Source organism: Pleurodeles waltl, chromosome 7 (genome assembly GCF_031143425.1).
Source record: "Pleurodeles waltl isolate 20211129_DDA chromosome 7, aPleWal1.hap1.20221129, whole genome shotgun sequence".
NCBI classification, from domain to species: Eukaryota; Metazoa; Chordata; class Amphibia; order Caudata; family Salamandridae; genus Pleurodeles; species Pleurodeles waltl.
The window spans coordinates 1,527,233,205-1,527,256,271 of NC_090446.1; the positions used below are offsets into that span (position 1 = coordinate 1,527,233,205).

At 44.9% G+C, this 23,067-nt stretch overlaps 1 protein-coding gene across 2 annotated transcripts in view; it reads right to left on the reverse strand.

Moving 5' to 3' along the window:
* Positions 1-3,952: 3,952 nt before the first annotated feature.
* GRIK5 (glutamate ionotropic receptor kainate type subunit 5) overlaps positions 3,953-23,067 on the reverse strand; it is a 994,397-nt gene continuing 975,282 nt past the window's right edge. For both annotated transcript variants that reach the window (XM_069201377.1, XM_069201378.1), the window contains 4 exons: positions 17,175-17,400; positions 15,221-15,349; positions 12,997-13,118; positions 3,953-5,144 (listed from right to left, as the gene is read on the reverse strand). In XM_069201377.1, the coding sequence (XP_069057478.1) occupies positions 4,767-5,144; positions 12,997-13,118; positions 15,221-15,349; positions 17,175-17,400 (855 nt within the window). In that variant the 3' untranslated portion in view covers positions 3,953-4,766. The remainder of the gene's footprint in view (positions 5,145-12,996; positions 13,119-15,220; positions 15,350-17,174; positions 17,401-23,067) is intronic.

A 23,067-nucleotide genomic window follows, 5' to 3' on the forward strand; every position in this document is an offset into this window, starting at 1 on the left:
CTTCGACCGTGATGATGACCTGTTGCTGAAGCAACCTTGGGAGCTGCAGCAAGTCTGTGCTCTCAACTTTGAGCAGGACTTGTGTGGTTTCTTCAGGTGCTCAGTGACGTACGGCTTTGCTTCAAGGACTTGGATCGTCTTCGGGTTCATGATGGTGCACTCATGGTATGACTTGAGAGTTATGCCCAGAGCCCAAACACTAAAGGCATAACTCATGGGGTCTGTCACAGACATTTGCTTGTAACAGTGCCTACATGACATACATCCTGCTGTCTTTAGAGGTCACATAATTCCCTTGCACACTGTTTTTGAAATTTTGAGACAACAAGTCAATGATAAAGAAAAAAGAAGATTGGATCTCAGAACTCCAGATCCACATCTGAAGGAGCGATAAGAAAGTATCTGACATTAGCACGCAGGCATGACACCTACATTGGCTCCACTCCATCACTTCTAGGGTGTAACAAAGTCAACGTAGAGCAGCACAACACTATGGACCAACGCGCTGGAACACTGCTGTGAAGAGCTTCCTTAACTAGTGTAGTACCTGAGGATTTTTCCAAAGGTGAGGAATCTGAGGATGGAAGTAAACATTAGAAAAAATAAATAATCATAATGTTAGTGAGGATATTGAGATGTTTATATGGAGGTATGGAACAGACAAGTACACACACACTCACATGCACTGCACACGTGTACTAACAGAGAGACACAATTGCATGCCACTTGGATGTCACAGCCCTACGTGCCGTGAGTGGGTGTGTGCACATGCATGTATATGTGTGTGTTTGTGTGCATGTGTCTGTGTTCATGTGTGTGTGCAAGAATCTATATATGCCTAGGTGTGTTTGTGTATGTTTCCATGAGTTGGGAAATCTAGGTAGATTTGTATTTAGGACTCCCAGGTATGTGGAAGGTGTCACAGAAAGAAGCATGTGATGCATGAGTTATCCTGGAAGGCTGCATGAGAGGGCAGAGTTCCTTTTCATTACATGGTGAGGTGATCCAGGAAAATACGGGCCTTTGTGGAGGAGAACAGTTGACTTATGGGAATCGCGTAACATATCTCACATGTGTGAGAGAACCAAAGTGACCACTTTTCTGTATGCAGCGTGCTTTTGCGAGCCACATAGTATGATGAAGCATATATATGATAGGGTGCATTACCTTACCAAAACATAACAATGCATTAACAGACATATTGGATGCACACCATGTCCCTCAGCCCATGCACAGAAAGATTCCACAAAGAGCACAGACTATCACCCCAAAAGCAGGTGATCAGCACAATCTCCTGATAGTGTCAGGAAGCAGCATTAAATATCAAGGATGGACAACCTATTCTAGCCTTAACAGAGAGCAGTATTGTACCCAGAGGATGAACATAGCTTCCCATTTCACCTAAAAACAATATCCCACCAATAAAATCCACCTGTGAGTCCCCGACTAGCCACTGGAGTTTCACTTACCAAGTTGTGTTAAATAGAAACAGGACAATCTCAGTGATAAAAGATATCTTATCAATGGAACACAGGTTCGGATTCAAGATTCCATGAAGACCCGTTGGATGTTACTAGTGTATAATGCCACTTGTACCTTCCATCTGATGCTGAAGGGAACTTCAGGGTCCATCGAGTGCAGGAGGCTTTGCTGTCACATGGAAGGTTTATCTATGATCAGACAGAACCCTTCCATGTTCTTACCTACGTAAACTCAATTTCAGCCACTGGGGGACTTGAAGCGACCACCTACCTGCGGGTCCCAGGTAAAGGCAAGGTTTGTTCTAATAACATCCTTTTGGCTGCACTGGAGGAAAGAGAACAGCAACCTAGCAGAGAATTGAATGTGCAACCATGTCTACTGAGTGCATACAGAAACCACAACGGTGCATGTGACTTTGCTTCTCCTATGCAAAGTGGCATTTTCATGCCCATTCCCGAGCTCTGTTTACTTGTAGGGACCATTTGCCTCTCTTTCGTCAGTAATGGTGGCCTATGTGGTTACCTGGTCTCACTCTGCCCTGAAAGAGGCAACAGAAGCCATGAAACAAACATGACAGTGAAGTTTAGAAGGGAATTGTAGCTAGGAAAAGTGAGAAGTGGTCAGCTTACGACTGACGTGCTTCAGAAAAAACATTGCAACTGTAGTGCGCTCTTGTGCTTAAGAACGAGTGTTGTGGAGTGATGAATGTATGTTGGTGTGATGCATGGAAGTTTGGGCCACAAAGCTATTATTCCTGGGTGTATGGTGTATACATGCTTGAGAAATTCATTGAACACGGATGCGGGAACTAGGAAAAGAAAGTGAGAAAATAATTGTTATATGTTTGACAGCTCCAGCCTCTTGGGAAATACCAAATCATACCAGACATGTGATAATGTTTGTAACAGATGGAAGTGGAGCAGACATGTCAATAGGGTTTGCAGGAGTCATGGAAGAAACAAAGGCCATTTAGTGGCAGGAGAGGAGGAATGGCGTTTTCTCTAGGGTAGAAGGAAGTGAGAGAAAGTGTTAAGGTTTGATCCACTGTACAATGCAAAGAGGTGTAAAATGGGTTTACTGTAGACGGTAAGACTCAGGTGACAAGTCTTTAAAGAGATAGGAGGATGATGAATATTGACTAAGGCCTAGAGGGTATGCACGACATAAAACAGACTTAAGGCCTGATTTAGAACCTGGCGGATGGGTTGGATATCCCATCTGGCAAAATCTAGATCCCACAGGATATAATGGGATTTAGATATCGGCGGACGGGATATCCGTCACAGTTGTGATGGAGTAACCTGTCCACCAAGTTCTAAATCAGGCCTTTACTGGGATTCCTTTTGCCTGAAATGGATTTTCAAAGAAGAAGCAGAGGAAAATCTCTTGCTGAGAAAGGGTATCCTATTTTAGGTTGGTCTCACCAAGAGGAGATGAGTATTAGCAAATTTTAATGGGGCAGTTTTCACAATTGAAAAACGGTTGAGGTTATTTTGATGGATTAAAGTTGAAGTATTGTCAGGTATTCAGTGATGACTTTGGGAAGTAAGAAGGTGTTAAACATCACATTGTCTTGAGAGGGAATGCTATCCTTTTAGACATGGCATGCATTATCTGTCTCTGACATATGGGGGAAGTTACAACAAACTTTGAGTGACCATTGCGAGAAGGAAGTGATAGAGCCAATCAGCTCAGTATCCCTCTTGGCGCTCCCTGTAGTGATTTGTCTAAAAACATCTGGTCGATTAAGACTATGTGGAGACTTGCGAAGAGTGAACAATGTTATATTGATTGATTGCCATCCATTACCAAACTTGCACACGATGATGATGTTGATGCAGGGTGCCATAGAGTTTCAACAACTGGTCTGAGCAAGTGCCTATCATGATATGACACTAGTTGAACAATCTAAGCGTTTAACAGCATTTTTTATACCAAAGGCCTGGTCCAGTACAGGAGGATGTTGTTCAGTATTGTTCATGCCATGTCAATCTTCCAATGATTAGTGAAAGAGAAGCTAGAAGCTGTGCCGATGGCTGTGGCATTCAAAGGGCAATATTATGCAAAAAATATAACAGGCCATAGGGTGGGTTGCTTTATATGGTTTAAGACGATTGGGAGAAGCAGAAAATGAACAGGGGGTAACAACTCCTCAATATATTTATCAGATTCAAAGAGCTCAGAGTTAAAACTGTCCTGCAGAAGCTGAGGGCAGAAAAGGGGGGCGGGCAATGAATTTACCTTCCATATCCGCCTATTCTCAACCCACTCTAACCTCCAGACCTGTTGGTGTAAATAGGGTGAAAAAAGCTGAGCTCAGTGTATGTGCAAGGATTCATTGAAGGGACTGTGCCCCTTTCCCATTATTCTCACCTGCCAAAAGGTCACAGTTATCTCGTAGTGCTGGGGATACACCTTATCAAGCCCTCATGGTATCCTTCACAACCAACATAGGAGGAATCACCAAAGAAAAGGTCTGAAGTGGTTTATTCCAACCTGCAAGAATTTTTCCAGTTTATAATTGCAGTAAGACCCCACTGGGATGGCACTAAAAAAATGAAAAATAACACAAAAATAAAAACATACAGAAAAAACCTGAAGAAAAAAAATAATAAAAGCAACAATTTGAAGAAAAACACTTTAAAAGTTCAGAGCGTGTCCGTTTTTCACTTTAATTTTTTCCATTATTATTCATTTTTAAATGGTTGGGTGCCATGGGCAGGCCAGGCTCCTGCTCTGTTTAATGGAATTTCATGATTGTTTTATTCTGGGTCCATCTTCACAAGTCCCTTTGTTTTCTAAAAGCACAGAATTTTGTCAGTTCCAAAATTCCGAGGCAAGGCGATTTCTGTTTTCAGTTTTTTCTTTTGCTTTAAGAAACCCTGAGTTCAACACCAGCTGGGGATGCGACAGTCACGCGGTGAAGGGCACCGGAAGAGCAACATCCCCGCGCATAAGTAGGTGTGACGGCCATCTTTTTTATCTGCCTATTCTCTTCTCCTGCCAAATGCCCCCTTCCCTTAAAAAAAAAGTTAAAAATTATTCCAAAAAATGATGACAGTAAAATTGTTAGGAAAGGGGAGCAACTTCCCATTCTCCCACACCAGAGAGGGCAATGCAAGGTCCCATCGCGCGCACAGCGCACACTTGGTGACAGAATCAACTCTAAAGTCAGGGGAATGCACAACCTCCGAAAAAGCGAAGGCAATTCTGTTTGACCCCCAAGTCTCCGCCAGTCACACTTCTCTGTTGAGAAGAAAGAAGGCCATGCCAACTCCACGACCTTATTCTTGGCCAGCGATCTCCATTGGCTGTCCTCGCCTCGGCGTGCCTCCATCTGGTGGCAGCAGTGGTACCCTGGGCAAGTGTGATGCCCGTAACGTCTGTATCCGCCGGCACTCCTGGCAGATGCGGATGTGCGTGCAGCTGCGGGGTGGCCCTGGTGGCTCATCCAAGAGTCGCTGGGGACCGGGCCCAGGCTCGGTCAAAGCTGTCCCCGAGTAGAGCTTGCCATTGCTCAGCCTCATCTCCCGGACAGAGCGGAGTGGCTTGGTGAGGGAGAGGGTCGGCCGCCCGTGCCTCCGCCGGCGGCGTGAGCGGGAGGTCTTGCGGCAGGAGACCGCACTACGGAGCTCGCTCAGCATCTCCTGGCACACAGACACCTGTGATAGAAACAAAATGGAGGCAGGAGTGAGAGAACTGAGAGGAGAAAAGATTCACATACAGAGGAGTTAGATGTGCAGAGGTGAGACAGACAAGACAAAGGGTATAGGAGTGCTAAAGAAAGGATGTAGAGCACTGAGAGAAGAGCAACATAAAGGGTTAGTAGGGCAGAGAGAAATACAAGACAGAGTATAGTAGTGCTGAAGAAAGGGTGTAGTAATGAGGAGAGCAGGACAACATAAATGGTATAGTAGGGCAGAGAGAAGGACAACACAGAGGATGGAGGAAGGCTGAGGGAAGGACACAACAAAGGGTGTAGTAGTGCTGACAGCTCGACAACACAGAGGGTGAAGTAGTGCAGAGCGGGAAAGACAACACACACCTTGTAAGTGTTGAAAAGCAGACAAAAGTCACACAGAGGAGTAGTTTTGAAAGAAAAGAAGGATACAGCACAGAATATAATAACAGGATAAAAGGCCTAGACTCACGGTGTAAACACAAGAGTAGGGAGAAAACAACACAAGGGGCCTAACAGTGTTTGAAAGAGAGAAGCACAACTCAAAGTGTGGTGCAGCTGAGATGAGGGAACCACACACCTAGGCAGAGGTGCAGAGGTGTAGAGAAGAACAGCAAATAAGGGTGTAGTAGTGCTGGAAGGGGAGACGGGCAACACACAGAGCATAGATTATAACCCACAGTAGCAGTGATAACATGAGAAGAGGATTATGTACAGGAGTTAGCAGCACTGAGTGGAGAGAAGCAGTACGCACAGGAGGTAACTGTACATAGAGGATAGGAGGACTGAGCACAGGAAGTATCAGCTCCAAAGGGAGAGCAGGACGGAGCACAGACGGTAGCAGTAACAAGAAGATATAAGGATCACACACAGGAGATCGCAGTACTGAAAGGAGACAAGAAAGACACACAGGGGCAGTCGCCAGGAAGAGAGAATGCATAGGGTGTGGAAGAGTTGAGTGGACAGAAGGACACAACAAAGTGTAGTAGTGTGTAGAGGAAACAAGAATGACACACAGAGCTGTATTAATACTGAAAGGAGAGAAGGTGAAGACATAGGTGCACTAGTGTGGACACTAGTAGCACTGAGTGCAGAGGATGATACACGAGGGAAAGAGGTACTGTGTGTAGAGAAGAACAGTACAGAGTGTAGTATCACTGAGTGCAGAGGATAATACACAGGGGAAGAGGTACTGAGCGGAGAGAAGAGTAGCACACATGGTGTAGCAGCACTGAGTGCAGAGGATGATACACGAGGGGAAGAGGTACTGGGTGGAGATAATAGTACACATGGTGTAGTATCACTGATTGCAGAGGATGATACACAAGGGGAAAAGGTACTGAGTGGAGAGAATAGTAGTACACATGGTGAAGTATCACTGATTGCAGAGGATGATACACAAGGGGAAGAGGTACTGAGTGGAGAGAAGAGTAGTACACATGATGTAGTATCACTGAGTGCAGAGGATGATACACAAGGGGAATGGGTACTGAGTGGAGAGAAGAGTAGTACACATGGTGTAGTATCACTGAGTGCAGAGGATGATACACAAGGGGAAGAGGTACTGAGTGGAGAGAAGAGTAGTAATCATAGTGTAGTAGCACTGAGTGTAGACAAGAACAGCACATATGAGAGATGGAAGCATGACATGGAGGTGCAGTAGTACTGACAGGAAAGAAGGGATAGTAGTACAGAGAGGTCCTCCGGATTACTCACAGAGTGTAGTAGTACTGAGAGGCCAGAAAGACAACACAGAGGTCCAGTTGTGCAGAGAGAAGAACAGGATTAGACACTTGGAGTTGCTATGCAAAGAGGAGGGTTTACTACCACTGAGTGGGGAGAAGGACAACACTTAGGTGTAATAGTACTCAAGGAAGAGAAGGAAAGGACTCAGCATGTAGCAGAGCAGAGAAAACAGGATTACACATAGAATAGATCCTTCTCGTTCGTGCGAAGGATCACACACAGGATGCAGTGATTGTGAAACAAGATCAGGATTAAACATGGAGTGTAGCAGTACTCACAGATGAGCAGGACAACACCCAGGATGTAGTAATGATGAAAAGATGTCAGGTGAAAAGAAGTCTAGCGAGAAGGACAACGCACGGGGTGTCGTGGTAGTGAAAGGAGATTAGGATTACATCTGGTGTAGCACGGTGGACAGGAGAGGAAAAGATCACAGTGCAGTAGTGCAAATGGGAGCGAAGAGTGACACATGGGCCCATATTTATACTTTTTTAGCGCCACATTTGCAACGCTTTTTGATGCAAAAATGCCGTAAACTTACAAAATACAATTGTATTTTGCAAGTTTGCGACGCTTTTGCGTAAAAAAATTACGCAAATACGGCACTAAAAAAGTATAAATATGGGCCATGGTGTAGCAGTGCAGAGAGAAGAGGAGAGAAGGACAGCACACACAATGAGGCAGTACTCACTGGTGAGAGCTTCCCTTCCACTAGTACTACACAGGATGTAGCAGTGAAATGAGATCAGGATTACACACAGGATGTAGCAGTGTGGAAAGGAGAGGATGACACTACTCTGCGTGCAGCAGTGTAAAGGTGAAAGAAGGGTGACACACGGGGTGGAAGTGTAGAGAGGAGAGACGGACAAAGCACAGGATGTAGTGAATGTCCAGTATTACACACAGGATGTAGCAGTGTGGTGAGGATAACACAACTACACACAGGGTGTAGTAGTAATCATTGGTGAGAAGGACAACACACAAGATCTAGCTGTAGTCAAAGGAGATAAGGACTACACACAGGATGTAGCAGTGTGGAGAGGAGAACACAACTACACAGGATGTAGCAGTGTGGAGAGGAGAATACAACTACACACAGGATGTAGCAGTGTGGAGAGGAGAACACAACTACACACAGGATGTAGCAGTGGGGAAAGGAGAACACAATTACACAAGGTGTAATAGTAATAATTGGTGAGAAGGACAACACACAGGGTGTAGCAGTAGTCAAAAGAGATAAGGACTACACACAAGATCTAACAGTATTGAAAAGAGCTCAGGATTACAAACATGATGCAGTAGTAGTCAAAGGAGATAAGGACTACACACAGGATGTAGTAGGGTGGAGAGGAGAGGATGATGCCACTCAGGGTGCAGCAGTGTAAAGGTGAAAGAAGGGTGACACACAGTGTAAAAGTGTGGAGAGGAGAGAAGGACAAGGCACAGGATGTAGTGAAAGCTCAGTATTACACACAGAGTGTAGCAGTGTGGAGAGGAGATCACAATTACACACAGAGTGTAGCAGTACTCATTGGTGAGAAAGACCACACAGAGTATGTAGTAGTAGTGAAAGAAGATAAGGATTACACACATGATGTAGTAGGGTGAAGAGGAAAGGAAGACACCACTCCGCGTGCAGCAGTGTAAAGGTGAAAGAAGGGTGACACACGGTGTAAACGTGTGGAGAGGAGAGAAGGACAAGGCACAGGGTGTTGTGAAAGCTCAGTATTACACACAGAGTGTAGCAGTGTGGAGAGGAGATCACAATTACACACAGAGTGTAGCAGTACTCATTGGTGAGAAAGACCACACAGAGTATGTAGTAGTAGTGAAAGAAGATAAGGATTACACACATGATGTAGTAGGGTGAAGAGGAAAGGAAGACACCACTCCGCGTGCAGCAGTGTAAAGGTGAAAGAAGGGTGACACACAGTGTAAACGTGTGGAGAGGAGAGAAGGACAAGGCACAGGGTGTTGTGAAAGCACAGTAACAGTAGCAGTAGCAGTGTCGATAACAGTGGGTGACATCTGACAGGGAGTGGTCGGCCTAAGGGGATAAAATGCTGCCACAGGTAGTACTGGTGAACTGCTAAAAATGCTTTCTTCCCCTGGTATCAAGGTTTACTTGAGTGTGCCTGTCTGTGGTAGAAGCCCGCAAGTGCTTAATCTGTATTTGGCCACTGTTTTTCTGCATATAGTTTATTCAAAGGGGCAACACTGGCCCTTGTGGCCCCTGCAGTGAAAGTGGCCCCAACCCTCCAGTGGGTCCCAACTCTTCTGGGGAGATCCAACACTTCTATGGGCCCTCATTCAACCCAAAGTCAATGAATATCTGTGAGATATGGGAGACTCAGCGACCCCTCATCATATTATTTTGCAGGGAGGCCCATGACTTTGCGTTAGGCCAGTGAGGGCCCGATTCATAAACAGTCTTCTCAGTCATAGCAGAGGCTCCATAGTTGCGGCAGAGTCTCCACACTTGCGTTGGAATCTTTGCATTGCAGCTCTCAATGCGCAGATTCTACCACAAGTGTGGTGACTCCACCACGACTGCGAGGCATCCGCCATGACTACAGAGCATTTGCCATGACTACGGAGCATCTGCCATGACTGCCAAGCCTCCACCACGACTGCGGAAACACCACCACAACTGTTAAGACTCTTTGTGCATTGGGCCCTGAGTGTATTTTGTATTCTCAATAGGTACCCTTGTTCAATGCTCTGTCACATTTATTTTTGTGTGGTGCATTTATGTCATTTTCTCTGTGCCTTACCATGAGTGTGGTCACCCCGCCACAACTACTGAGCCTCTGCCACGACCGAGGAGCATCGACCACGACTGCAGAGCATCGACCACAACTGCGAAGACTCTTTTTACATCAGGCCCTGAGTTTACTTTTTATTCTCAATAGGTACCCTGCAGGCTCACACGCCTTTTTTCAATGCTCTGTCACATTTCTTTTTGTGTGGTGCCTTTATGTGATATTCTCAGTGCCTTACCATGAGTGTGGTGACTCTGCCACAACTACTGAGCCCCTGCCATGACTGAGGAGTATCCACCACAACTGCGGGGCATCAACCACAACTGTGAAGACTCTTTTTACATCAGGCCCTGAGTGTACTTTTTATTCTCAATAGGTACCCTGCAGGATCACATGCCTTTGTTCAATGCTCTGTCACATTTCTTCTTGTGGGGTGCCTTTATGTGATTTTGTGTCTGCCTTACTAGTACCAAGACAAATGTTCTGGGTGTTTCACCCTCCTCCTGACTCTGGAGTGGTAATGTTCGCTGTCACTGTCACTTGGATGAGCATAGACAGTTCTGTAATGATTTCTAGATCCAGCAGTGGGGGGTGTCTGCCAAGTTCTGCTCTATATGTATTGTTTGTGGTCTTCTGAGGACTTTATGAAATAATAAAAGCATCCCTTCAGTGTGGGCCATGCCCCACCTACCGACAACTCTGTTCACAGCCACAGATGTCAGTGCCATGGAGTGGTGGGCAGGGTTGGCTTCAGGATACATCAAGCAGTGCTACCATCACCCCACTGATCAGTCAGGTTGACTCATTTGTATATTGTAGCCCAACCCTTGCTCTGCTTCATCCCGCAGAGTGTTTGTGGCTTGTGTGAAGCTTTCTGAACCAGTGAAAATGTTAAATCTTTTCTTGTAGTCCATATTCTTTAATCCATTATTCTTTTAATCTAGTGAACTGATAGAATGACAAATGTCGTTTCAGTGGTCCAGGGTGAAAGCTCTGATAATGTAAAAAAGAGAGTGTCCCCCAGATAAATGACCAGGGCGGTCAGAAATGCATCTGAGTATAAAAGTAACTCAGTGTTTTTGCAAATTGTCACGATAAATTCAATATAATCAATCGATCATGGATATGATTGAAAAATGAACTTATTGCATTACCATGATTAAACTGTGGCTGCTTGCCAATGAATGAAATACAAGAAGAAGCAGGAAATCTTTAGAACTATAAGGATTTTTACATTGATTTTTACATTGGTTTGTTGTTTGCATTGGCTGTTTGTTGCGAGCGCCTGTAGCCAGTGCACCTTGGGACCTTTTACCTTTTCCTCCACAGAAGGATTTCCATGTTATGTTTCCCAGAGAGGAATCACAATAGACAGTCATCTGTCATGAAGTAAGGAGACTTTCAGCCCATGTGCTGGGGAATCTCACCTTTGTAAGATCTTTTTCCAATGTTTCACATAGCTTCCCTCTCCTATGTTTTTATATCCAATTCAGCTGGAAATCCAAATCTATTTTCAACCTTTGTGTATAACTTTCTATTTCATTAAGTGTTATTGGAAAGGCACATGGTGCCTACTGCAATTTTATGACTGGTGGTAAAGTTTGTAAATATTCTAGAGGTGCAGTTAATACTGGGGTCAAGTCTCTTTTGAAACTCCCTTTAAAAAGACCTCGAAGGCCGGGCAGCAGTACATTTGCACCTGTTTTGACACTTTTACAAGTTCAGTAACTTTAGAAGTGTAGTTTGTGAATAACAATTGGGTTACTGTTGGTGGGTGTTTGTAGTAGCCTTTCTCTAAATCCCATCTTAAATTTCCCTAAACCCTTTTTAGGGTCGAGCCTGCGTTGCATGCGCTCGCGCATGCGTATCGCAGCGAGACGCTTTAGTTATTAGAAAAGGGCTTGGAGCCCTGTCGACATCACGTCAGTGTTTTTCATTGGTTCGTGGGCTTCCCTATTAAAATCCGCTTGCTTTCATTAGTCGAAGGCATGCACACGTCATGCCTTTTCCGGTGGCTAGCCCTCCTCGAGTGCATCGACCAAGTACACTCGTGGACTACTTTTTCTCTATTTTACTAGTGCGATTTCGCTTGGCAGAAGTCGAGCGCTTTACACAGTTAATTGCACTTTTTCGGTCACGTACATAAGTACACTTTTGCCGATAGGTGAAAAGTCGGGTTAGGAGTTTACAACGCTATCAGCTTTAACATGAGCAAACGCGAGACCCGTTGCATTGCAAATGCTTGTTTATTTTGTAGTAAGTATTTCCCATTTTCCAGGCACTCTCCCAGTACTTCTCACATTTACTACTAAAATGTAAAGAAATGTGTAATTAAAGGTGAGACAGAGATCTCCGCTCATAGGTTTGTAAAACGCATTTTTTAGTATGAGGAGGACCTCTGTAGCTCTACGTCATGTACTACAAACAGGCCCAAGGGTCTCTGCAAAGTTTGTGCCTGACTCATACTCCCAATTAGGGCAGGAACTCCTGTTGAGCAGGATTGATGGATGAGGCATCCAAACATAAACCCATTGTACAGACAAAGCCAGACTCGTGCACTATGCGTACGTCGTGATGCGTAACTAGTCTACTGAAATTCTACAGGCATCCATGGCTGACTATGGATTTCATTACAAGACCAGAGGCTACCATTATACATAGACATTCATTGAAAAAATAAGCTTCCCATATGGTCTTAGGTTCCAATGGAGTGACAACACAAAAACAAAGGTTTTTAAAATCGGATATGGTCTCTTTTGTAAAGATGTGTACGTAAGGTGCTTCTTTATCACTATAAAACCCTAAGGGACTGATTTAGATCTTGGTGGAGGGGAATACTCCGTCCCAAACCTGACAGATATCCCGTCTGCCGTATTAGGACCCCGTTGTATCCATTGGAGATCGTAACACAGCAGATGGGATATCCATCACATTTGTGACAGAGTATGCCATTCGCCAAGATCTAATTCAGGCCCCAAATCTGCCTTAAAAAACTGTGTAATGTAATCAGGTGCTCATGTAAAGTGCTCAAATGCCCTTATATCGAGTTCCTGCTATATGAAACTTCATAAAAATAAAATCATCTTCTGTCATATTCTTTTCATCTAGTTCTTTTCACGTCTATGGTTTGTTCTTCCTTTTCAGGTTCACCCATTCTCTGTTTGATTCTCTCTTATCCTCACTTTCGCTTTATCATCTTTTACTCTCTTACCCCTTGTTCTTTTATCTTTCACTATCTTTAGTAGTATTTTCATCTTCTCAACTTCTCCCCTTCTTTTTTTTATTTCCATTCCTTCCTCCACCCCTCCACCCTGATCACTCTTTTACCTCATCAGTTTCTGCCGACCGCCGCGTCGACCAGACGAACTCCATGATGGCGACGAACACTGCAATGATGAGTCCGCAGATGAGGACAACGAAAATACCACCAATGTTCTCCATCCCCAGCCCTGGAAGTATGTAAAGAGAGGAAGGGATTTTGGGAGATGGTCAAGGTCATAATGAGAGGAGACATGATGTGCACAATATACTGGGGGTTACTGCATGTCTATGGGAGCACCTCTGGGAGGGGCAGGCTGGCACATATAAGGTGAGCCACTGCATGTCTATGGGAGCACATCTGAGAGGGGCAGGCTGGCATACAACAGGCAAGTCACTACATCCCTATGTTCTTCTAGAACACACAAGGTAAGCCCGTGTCACTTCACTAAAGGCATAGGGATTGTCAACATTTTTACTGCTACTTCAAGAGTGTCTCAAAGGGGCAGTGCAGAGCCCATTGGCAGATCCTGAAACTCATTTTCAACAATACATAGATATATGTGGCAGGTCAGTGTAATATACTTCTACTATCTATAGGTTATAATGGAAGATGCAGATTTACTTTGTCACTGATGAGGAAAAAGCATGTCATACACATGGTTTACCACTAAACTCATCATGTGTGCACACAGTAATATGTGATGAGACTGGGTAGTTGCACACCACTTTAAATATGTGCCTAGGTGTGTAATGAAAGGTGGGTGGCATTACATGTCAAGAATACCTGGGATTTGCCTGTTTTATCAAAAATACAGTGAATTTTGGCTTTCCAACAGTGTTAACTTTAAATGAAAATGAGACAATACAAGTAAAGAAATAATGAATCCGAGCAATTTTGCCTGGTCTGTGTGTTGCTTTATTTTGCACCTATCTAAATATTTTTGTCAAACGTTCAGGTGCTTCTGGTACATTTGAAAATACGTAAGTATATATTTTTTTAAATACATGTAATACATGTTTTAATTGCCTCCGCGACACGTTCCATGCTGTGTCTCCTTTCTGATTCACTCTGCAGTTTGTGAAAGGAAAATAAAGGACAGGACTCCATGGCAAATAATTAGCAGCATCTTTTGGGAAAAGTTGGCTGATATTTGAGTTTATCTTTGAAATCACTGAAAATGCGGCCAAGAGAGAAACACTTCATGGCCCTCTTCATGGTTCAGTATTTCTTTGATCGCCCATCCTTCCCGATGGGAACATGCCTGGGAGGGGAAGATGGGCTGACTAAGGGCCTGATTTAGAGTTTGGCGGATGGGTTAGTCCGTTACAAACATGACGGATATTCCGTCCACCGTATTATGATTTCCATAGGATATAATGGGATTGTGATACGGCGGACGGGATATCTGTCAACGGAGTAACCCATCCGACAAACTCTAAATCAGGCCCTGCGTGAGGTACTACATCCCTATGGGAGCATCCTTAGAAGTGCACGCTGGCACACATTAGTTGGATGACTGCATCCCTACGGGGCGCGCCTGGGAGAGGTAGGTTGGCACACACTAGGTGAGTCACCGCATCCATATTGGAGCAATGAAGAGCCATGAATCCCACTGGCCACAAGGGGGAAGCATCAATCTTTGATCCTTGTAATAAAAGAGCCCACTGGTGGCTGCAAGCAGCCTATCACAATGTTAGTAAACGTTCTATTCTCAGTTCTCTCCCAACGCATGTAATCAGAAATAATAGATAAGGAAGAGGAAGGAGGCAGCGAGACCCTCCCACTATTTTTCTCTATGAAGATGAAAGCTTTGTGGCCTCTTTCTTGTTATATTGTTATGTGTATATCCTGTGGCTGAAGCAGGAGCTGGATGGGCCAAGCCAGGGTCTGTGCCAGGTGAAGAACCAGGTCTTCAGTTTCCTGCAGAATTCAAGAACTGAGGAGGAGGCTCTGATGTGCACTCAGATCTCTCCACAAGTCCTGGCAAGCAGGGTTCCTTACCAGTAGTCTTCAGACAAACTAAAAGCCCAGTGGAGGATAATACAGACATTCTGGTTAGTACGTGAATATCCCGGGCCCACTTCACAAGGTAAACGTAGACCTGAAGTCTAGACTTAGACCTGAAGTCTAAGGGCTCAATTCACAAAGGTAAACTTGGACTTCAGGTCTAAATTTAACTTTGTGAATTGTACTCACAGTCAGGTGTCAAGTAGAGGTAGAAGCGGAGGAGAAAGGAACCCCACTTTAAGGCAAACACTACTTGCCGCACTGGGTGTTTCACACTCTGACCTTTGGCCCGATGGTCCTCCTCCTTTGGGCACTTGCCGCCTTCCCACCACTTCCGCTTCAGTATCTCCAGTCGGTTGTTCTCCTGCATCTGGAGGATGGCCAGGGTGAGCTCATCCCGGAAGGGGGAGCCTGTGGAGGGCAGAAGGAGCAGGCAAGTAGCATCCAAGCTGAAGTGGCACTCAAAACGTTACCCTTCTTACCCATTACTCTCCATTTCTTTCACTACCCATTACACTCTCCCATCTTTATCATACACACTACAAGCCTCATGGACTACGACACAGGATCTTACAACAAATTAAACATGAATAAACGAGAGGAAGTGAGGAAAAGAGTGGGGGAATGTACGGTAGAGCATAAGTGAAGGGTGGGGGACGAGGAGACGGAAGAAAGGTATGAGTGGGATGGTGATACAAAAGGGGTGGAAGGTGGAGTGTAGGGGCAAGAAAATCAGGAGAGGGAGGGATGGGGCAGTAAATGGGAGAAGTGAGAATCAGAGCAGAAGAACTTATTTTAGCAGAATCAGACTAGGGGCCTGATTTGATTTTGGCGAATGAGATATTCCATCACAAACGTGACGGATAAACCATCTGATGTATTATATCCTATGTAAAAGGAATATTCATCAGAGTAACCCATCTGTCAAAATGTAAATCAGGCCATATATTTTCTAATGCTGTTCCAGGCTACATATCCCTTCCAAATTATCCTTCTTTCCTTTCTATTTATTTCTTACTCTTTTGTAAGTTCCCCTGCACAATATATGCACCACACTTGTTTCTCTTCCACCAGGTTCCCCACAGTCATGGCGTCTCTTCTCCTGAGTTCCCTTGCAGTCAATGCACCCCACTCTGGTTTCTCTTCCACGAGCTGACTCATAGTTTTGGTTCTTTTCTGGAGTTCATTCAACATAGCAGCTCAGTCTCTCATCATTTTGTTGCCTTTCACCTTCAAATGTGGCTTTAACTTGCCAAAGTGGAGTGTGCCCACCCCGAGGATACTTTCCTTGAATCCAGTTGTGAAAGGAAGATGGTAAATACATCCACACTTCACTGAGGATTCCTGGGACCCCCTCCCAACTGCCCCCTCACCTCTGTCTCCTTCTCTCTCAGTGAATCTGACAACACAATGGTTTCTTTCACTTTTCTTTAAAAGTTTCCCCTCACTTCTACATAAAGAAGCCGCTTTCCTTCGCTCCAAGTTTCCTGCTTCTTGGGTGTCTCTACAATTCTAAGGGTATTTTTCCCTTTCTCAGGGTTATGCATTCAACACAAGGGCCCTCTCACCAGTGCTAAGTGTCACTTTAAAATTATGTCGTCTTACCTCTTGCCCCTTGCCCCAGAAAGCCACACCTGCTGGTTCGCCCACATCTCTAGCATCACAAACTTATTAAGTTTCGCTTCCCCTTCCCTACGGTCTCTGCTCATGGGTCTCCAGCATTCAGAGTATCTTCCTCCCTTCCTGGGCCCATGCACACTACATTCAAACTGTCTTCAATTAAATTCATATTTATGAGATCTTCCACCCCTCCTGAGGTCCACCACCATGTCTCTCCCCAGCCCCAATAATCTTTCTCTAATTTCACACCCATTTTCCTGAGGGACACTCTGCTTTTCTCAGTCTCTCATGGGTTTTCTCTGCTTTCCCAGAATCATTATGCCCTGCATTTGAGTCTCCTCCCCTTTTTTGTGCCACTCCTATGTGTGGGATCCCTTGACCCCATGCAGATCTTCCCTCTTTGCATCTTCTCCCTCCAAGGTACCACCTGCTATCCCTTGTCTCCTCACCTCCTCTTCTTTAGCCTTCCTAGGGCCTCTGTCTCTACCATGGGGCATTTGAGTCCCACACGTAGGTCTTGCCCCGTAACTTGTGACACTTCCATTTACGGGTTCTATCCCTCGGCCCCAACAGTGATCCATACCCCACCCCTTCCACAGGTCTGGATGATACTCACCAAGTGGCATGCCAATGCCATAGCCCTTGGTGTCCAGGAGCCCTCCAATCTGGGTGAGGTTGCAGTTGAGCCGCCGGTGGTACTCGTTCATGGTGGACTCCAGCAGGAAGGCGTACTTGGAGTTGAGGACTCGTGCAATGCCCTCCTCCGTGCTCTTCACGAAGACGCTGGGCTGCTTGGAGTGCATGTAATTCCACATCCGCTGGTAAGTCTGGTATCGAGAGTTCTGAGATGTGAGAAACACAAAGGTTCAAGTTATGATCAAAGTGTGCACAACACAACACAAGGAACACTGCAGGTAAGGACATGCAGGATACCAGGGGACTCTCATCAGGTCTGCACATCTGAAGGGTGGGGAAGGCTGGGGCAGAGTTATTTTTAGAACAAGTAAGGAGTGCTAACTGTTCGAGCTCGCTGTGTTTTTATCTGCCTATAATGTATATTTTTTACCAGTATCCTCCCTGTGGACCCCAACATCAGTGAACTAAGCACATTTTCAAGACCTGAGGGAGTCACCCCCAGTCTGAGGATCTGCATATTTAGAGGGATCCTCGTTCAGAGAGGACAGGTCCAAACCAATACCAGGGTTGCATGTATGGTTAGTGATTAGCACCTACGCACGCCTGAGCTATGACCAGTTGTGAACATGTTAATTTTGCTTGCATCTCCTCCTCCTGGCACAGGACTCATTTCCTCTCTTATTCATCTTGGTGCAACCAAGGAAGGGATGGCCAAGTGTGAAACAATGAAATGAAGTACGGCGCTCCAGTACTCATATGCACAGCTAGACGTCTAGGTGTGAAAATGCAGCACATCATGTAATAATGGTGAGTCTGGGGTTCAAATCCTAGCTTCCCCTTTTACCTGCCTCTGTTTCTGCTGCCTCCTCAATGGGAACCAGCATCACTGCAAATATCTGCCAAACAGTCCAGCAACATCCACCAAGGAACACGTCATTCTAACACTTCATCACAGCCGGGGCGGTAATCCTGTATCAAGGACAAACTCAAAACAGGACCACAACTTGTGGGAAGTTGTGCCCAGTGCATGTGTTTGCCCAACCTATGTTTGGTGAAACCTGGCTGAAGGCAGAAGATGGAAGGTGCAATTTGTGCAAAAGCTGGGTCTATACTCTCCAACAGTGGAGAATCTATGTACAATTTAATGGTAACTCTGCATTCTGATGTGGGCATGGAATTGGGAGCAAATTGGTCACTTACTACATTAAGTACCTGTGCAAATTAGTGAGTGTGAAAGCACTGAAGCTGTGATTGGGCTTTAGGGTCCTTATTGTCCCTGAAATGTAAATACGGTGTGTAAACTGTGTCCCTGCAAGGGGATGTACCTAGTAGGTGAGCAATTTCTGCACTTTTCTAAATTTCTGACCATGAAGTGATCAATAATTGACCATTTTCCCTTGTTCCAGAACATACAAACACTGCACCTTGAGGCTCACTTGAACTTCAGGCTATGTTGTCCATTAGTTACAGTCATATGCGTCTGTATCCTTTCTGTCTGCGGTTTTTAGTTGGTTTGGTTCATTTGCATCTCTACAGTGAGCCCTCTCTTCTCTTCTGAGCTGCACTCTAACCTCACCTGTAACTGCTCACCCTTCTTTCAGACCACCTTTCCTCTCTGCCTCACCTGTATCAAGGTCCACAGAATTGCTGATTTCTCAAAGATTCACCCCCATGCACCCATCACTGAGTGTTGTTTCACAAGTCAGTACTTAGTACTACAGTGCTTTGATATCAATGTCTGATTCTGTGTGTTTGCAAAATTATGCAAAAATGATGTGAAACTGCAAGAAATGCAAAGCCTTCATTTGGTGCTGTATTTTAGCACAAAATGCATTCTTGCATCTGTTTTGGATGCAAAGACATATTTTGTGCTAAAAATGGTGTAAAAACACAAGTGCTGTGAACAACTCCCACTCGCATTCTGGCTGTGGGCATTGTTCTTGTGCTAAGATTTGACATGTGGCGCCATTTTACATAAGAAGCGTTAGATAACATTGGTGAAATTACACAAGGTTATACCAGCATAACAGGAACTTCACCTGACCTAGTTACAAGTAGTTTCACGAGAAGCCTCTATCATGTTGTTGATGCACGTAGATGCTCAAAGAAGCCTCGCCTATGCTGTGTTATAGCTGGTTGAGGATTTAAGATGGACATGTTATTCCTTGGTCGATGGCTGAAGAATACCTACCATGCTTTGTTGTCACAGGTCAATGCTCGAAGGGTCCTCTACCAGGCTTCGTTGTTACAGGTCAATGCTTGAAGAACCCTCTACCATGCTTTGTTGTTACAGGTCAATGCATGAAGAACCCTCTACCATGCTTTGATGTCACAGATCAATGCTTGAAGAACCCTCTACCATGCTTTGTTGTCACAGATCAATGCTTGAAGAACCCTCTACCATGCTTTGCTGTCACAGGTCAGAGCTTGAAGAACCCTCTACCATGCTTTGTTGTCACAGGTCAATGCTCGAAGGGCCCTCTACCATGCTTTGTTGTCACAGGCCAATGCTTGAAGAACCCTCTGCCATGCTTTGTTGTAACAGGTCAGTGCTCGAAGGACCCCCTTCCATGCTTTGTTGTCACAGGTCAATGCTTGAAGAACCCTCTACCATGCTTTGTTGTCAGAGGTCAATGCTCGAAGAGTCCTCTACCATGCTTTGTTATCACAGGTCAATGATTGAAGAACCCTCTACCATGCTTTGTTGTCACAGATCAAGGCATGAAGAACCCTCTACCATGCTTTGCTGTCAAAGGTCAATGCTTGAAGAAGCCTCGTCCATGCTTTGTTGTCACAGATCAATGCTCGAAGAACCCTCTACCATGCTTCGTTGTTACAGACCAATGCTCGAAGGACCCTCTACCATGCTTTGTTGTCACAGGTCAATGCTGGAAAGACCCTCTACCATGCTTTGCTGTCACAGGTCAATGCTCGAAGGACCCTCTACCATGCTTTGTTGTCACAGGCCAATGCCTGAAGAAGCCTCTACCATGCTTTGTTGTCACAGGTCAATGCTCGAACGACCCTCTTCCATGCTTTGTTGTCACAGGTCAATGCCTGAAGAAGCCTCTACCATGCTTTATTGCCACAGGTCAGTGCTTGAAGAACTCTCTACCATGCTTTGTTATCACTGGTCAGTGATTAAAGAATCGTCTACCATGCTTTGTTATCTCAGGTCAGTGCTTGACGAATCCTCTACCATGCTTTGTTGTCACAGCTTAATGCGTGAAGAAGCCTCTACCATGCTTTATTGCCACAGGTCAGAGCTTGAAGAACCTTCTACCATGCTTTGTTATCACAGGTCAGTGCTTGAAGAACCCTTTACCATGCTTTGTTATCACTGGTCAGTGCTTGAAGAACCCACTAACATTCTTCGTTGCCACAGGTCTATGCTTGAAGAACCCTCTACCATGCTTTGTCACAGCTCAATGCGTGAAGAAGCCTCTACCATGCTTTTTTGCCACAGGTCAGAGCTTGAAGAACCCTCTACCATGCTTTGCTGTCACAGGTCAATGCCTGAAGAGTCCTCTACCATGCTTTCTTTCAGCAGTTCAGTTTAATGCTTGAAGAATCCCACACAAATGCTTTATTGTCATGGGATGATGCTTGTAAAATCTTGCGCTATGCTTTATTGCCACAAGTCAGTGCTTAAAGAAGCCTCTACCATGCTTTCGTGCAAAAGTTATGTGCTTGACGAATATTGTACTATGCTTTGTTTTGTCACAGGTTGATGCTTGTAGAATCTTGAGCTGTACGTTACTGTCATAGATCAATATTTGAAGAATCCTTTATCATGCTTTGTCACTGCAGTTGAATGCTTGAATCATTCCAACTATACTTTGTTGGCCCCGTTCAATGCTTGAATTACCCTCTATCTTGCTTGGTTATCAGAAGGCGATGCGTGCCAATCTTTCCGCGACTTTGTAGTTACCGGTGAAGGCAGAAAGAATCCCCTCCCAGGCTTTGCAGTCGCAGATCGATGCTCGAGTGCTAGAAACCTTTTTAGTATTTACTTTATCCATTTATTATTTATGTTCAGCTCTTGCACTGCCCTAAGGCTGCTTCGGTGTACTTCACAGTGAAGGAGGGATGTGGGAGTTACATCAGTGGTGGTAAAATGGAAGGATGACAAGCATGTAAGATCATGCAGGGTCTAGGTGGTACTTTTGGATAAACAGGAAAGCCTTTATGGTTTTTCAGCATTTTTTGAAGTATCTGCCGGAAGGGATTTCCAGGTGTGTAGCTCTGCACCAGAAAGGATCTCTCCCAAACCTGTTCATAAACCTTTACTTCCTTGATTTCTCTGCGGCTGCTGTTTATCTGGCTCTTACTGTGTTCTGCAGCTTCTCTTGCACCCCACAAGAGCCCAGTTACAGTCTGTCCTCTCAGCTGTTGCCAGTTCTGCTTTGGTGGCTTCCTTACTTTTACTGGGCTCTGTTTTGTTCTGCTTAAAGGGCTTTGTTTTGTGTTTCATTCTCACTGTCTCTTTCAATGAAAGAGCAGGAAATGTGGACTGTACAGCTTTGTGGTGCACCAACCAGGAGATACGGACACTGCATGGTCCACAGGATTCCCATTCCTAGCAGTGATAGTGCTGTCTGGGAGGTGGTAAGCTTCTTCTCCCGGTCTAACATTGGTCATTGTAATGCAGAAGCACAATACTGAGAGCATGCAGTTGTCCAACCTTTTAACGTAGGTTCCTCTGCTTGCTTTTATCTGGTGTTTGGGTAAGTTCTCTGTCTTTGTCTGCATCTACTCCTCAAACTTCACAAATTCTCTTGGGCGACAATAAGGCTATTTCTTGTATCAGAAGGAAGCAGTTTGTTGTATTTTTCTGCGGGGGCACTGACGCCTCCTGCAAGGCTATTTGGCATCTTCTTCCCCCTGGCTCCAGAGATGTGCATTATTCTCGGAAGGATGTCACTTCCCTACCTTGGCAGTCTGCTGCTTTGAATGGACTGCATCATGGAAACACCATTTTTGATGCATGTGATCCTCAGTTTGTAGTTATTTGTAATGTATAGGTGAATTGTATGGTTTGGCTACCCCCTCACCAATATTTCCTTTCCCATTTATATTTCTTCATTTGTTGTATTTCCATCACTTTCCTGTTCTGTTTCTTTAGTTATGAAATCTCTTCTCCTTTTGTGTTTCTTTCTCTTTTAGCCTTTTCTCCATCACCATCTGAATTTGGGATTCCTTTTACTTTTCCTCCTTTTTTATGTTTCATTTGCTTGTGTGCTTGTCAGACCCTGTCCGGAGGTCCACGATACAGACAGGGGCTATTGGATCCCACTGTGATGGTTGAGGGTGTTTGCTGAGGGTACCCCGTGTCTACCTCTTAGCACTTGACTCTCAGGCTCGTGAGGGTGGGCAGTCAAAGGCATCTCAGGGGGGGTAACATAGGGTAAAAGAGCTCAGAAATCAACACTCAGCCAACAGACACCATAACATATTGCCATGCCCAGTTCTTTTGAATTAAAAGTACTTTAGTCAAACAAGACAACATAATATTAAAAAGCACAGCTTGGGGAATCAAACACAGGGTTGTAATCCTGCTTGTGGTCCTCCTTCAGTTGCTACGCCCTTCAGGATCATCCCACTACTAACAGAGTTCCCCAGCATCTATAGTCCCTGGTATATAACTTGAGGCAAGGCATGGATTAAGCACAGGTCTATTATTCTAAAATCACCCCAAGACACAGATGCACCTAACAGTTTAGCTCCCTTTCACCTTCTTTGCAATTTTCCTGTAAATGTCTTAAGTTTCTGTCAAATAGCTTAGGCCCTAATTATGTCATTGGCGGTACAAAATGCCTACTACAGCGGTGACTGCAGCCAAAAGACCGTCACCGTGACTACTACCCGTATGC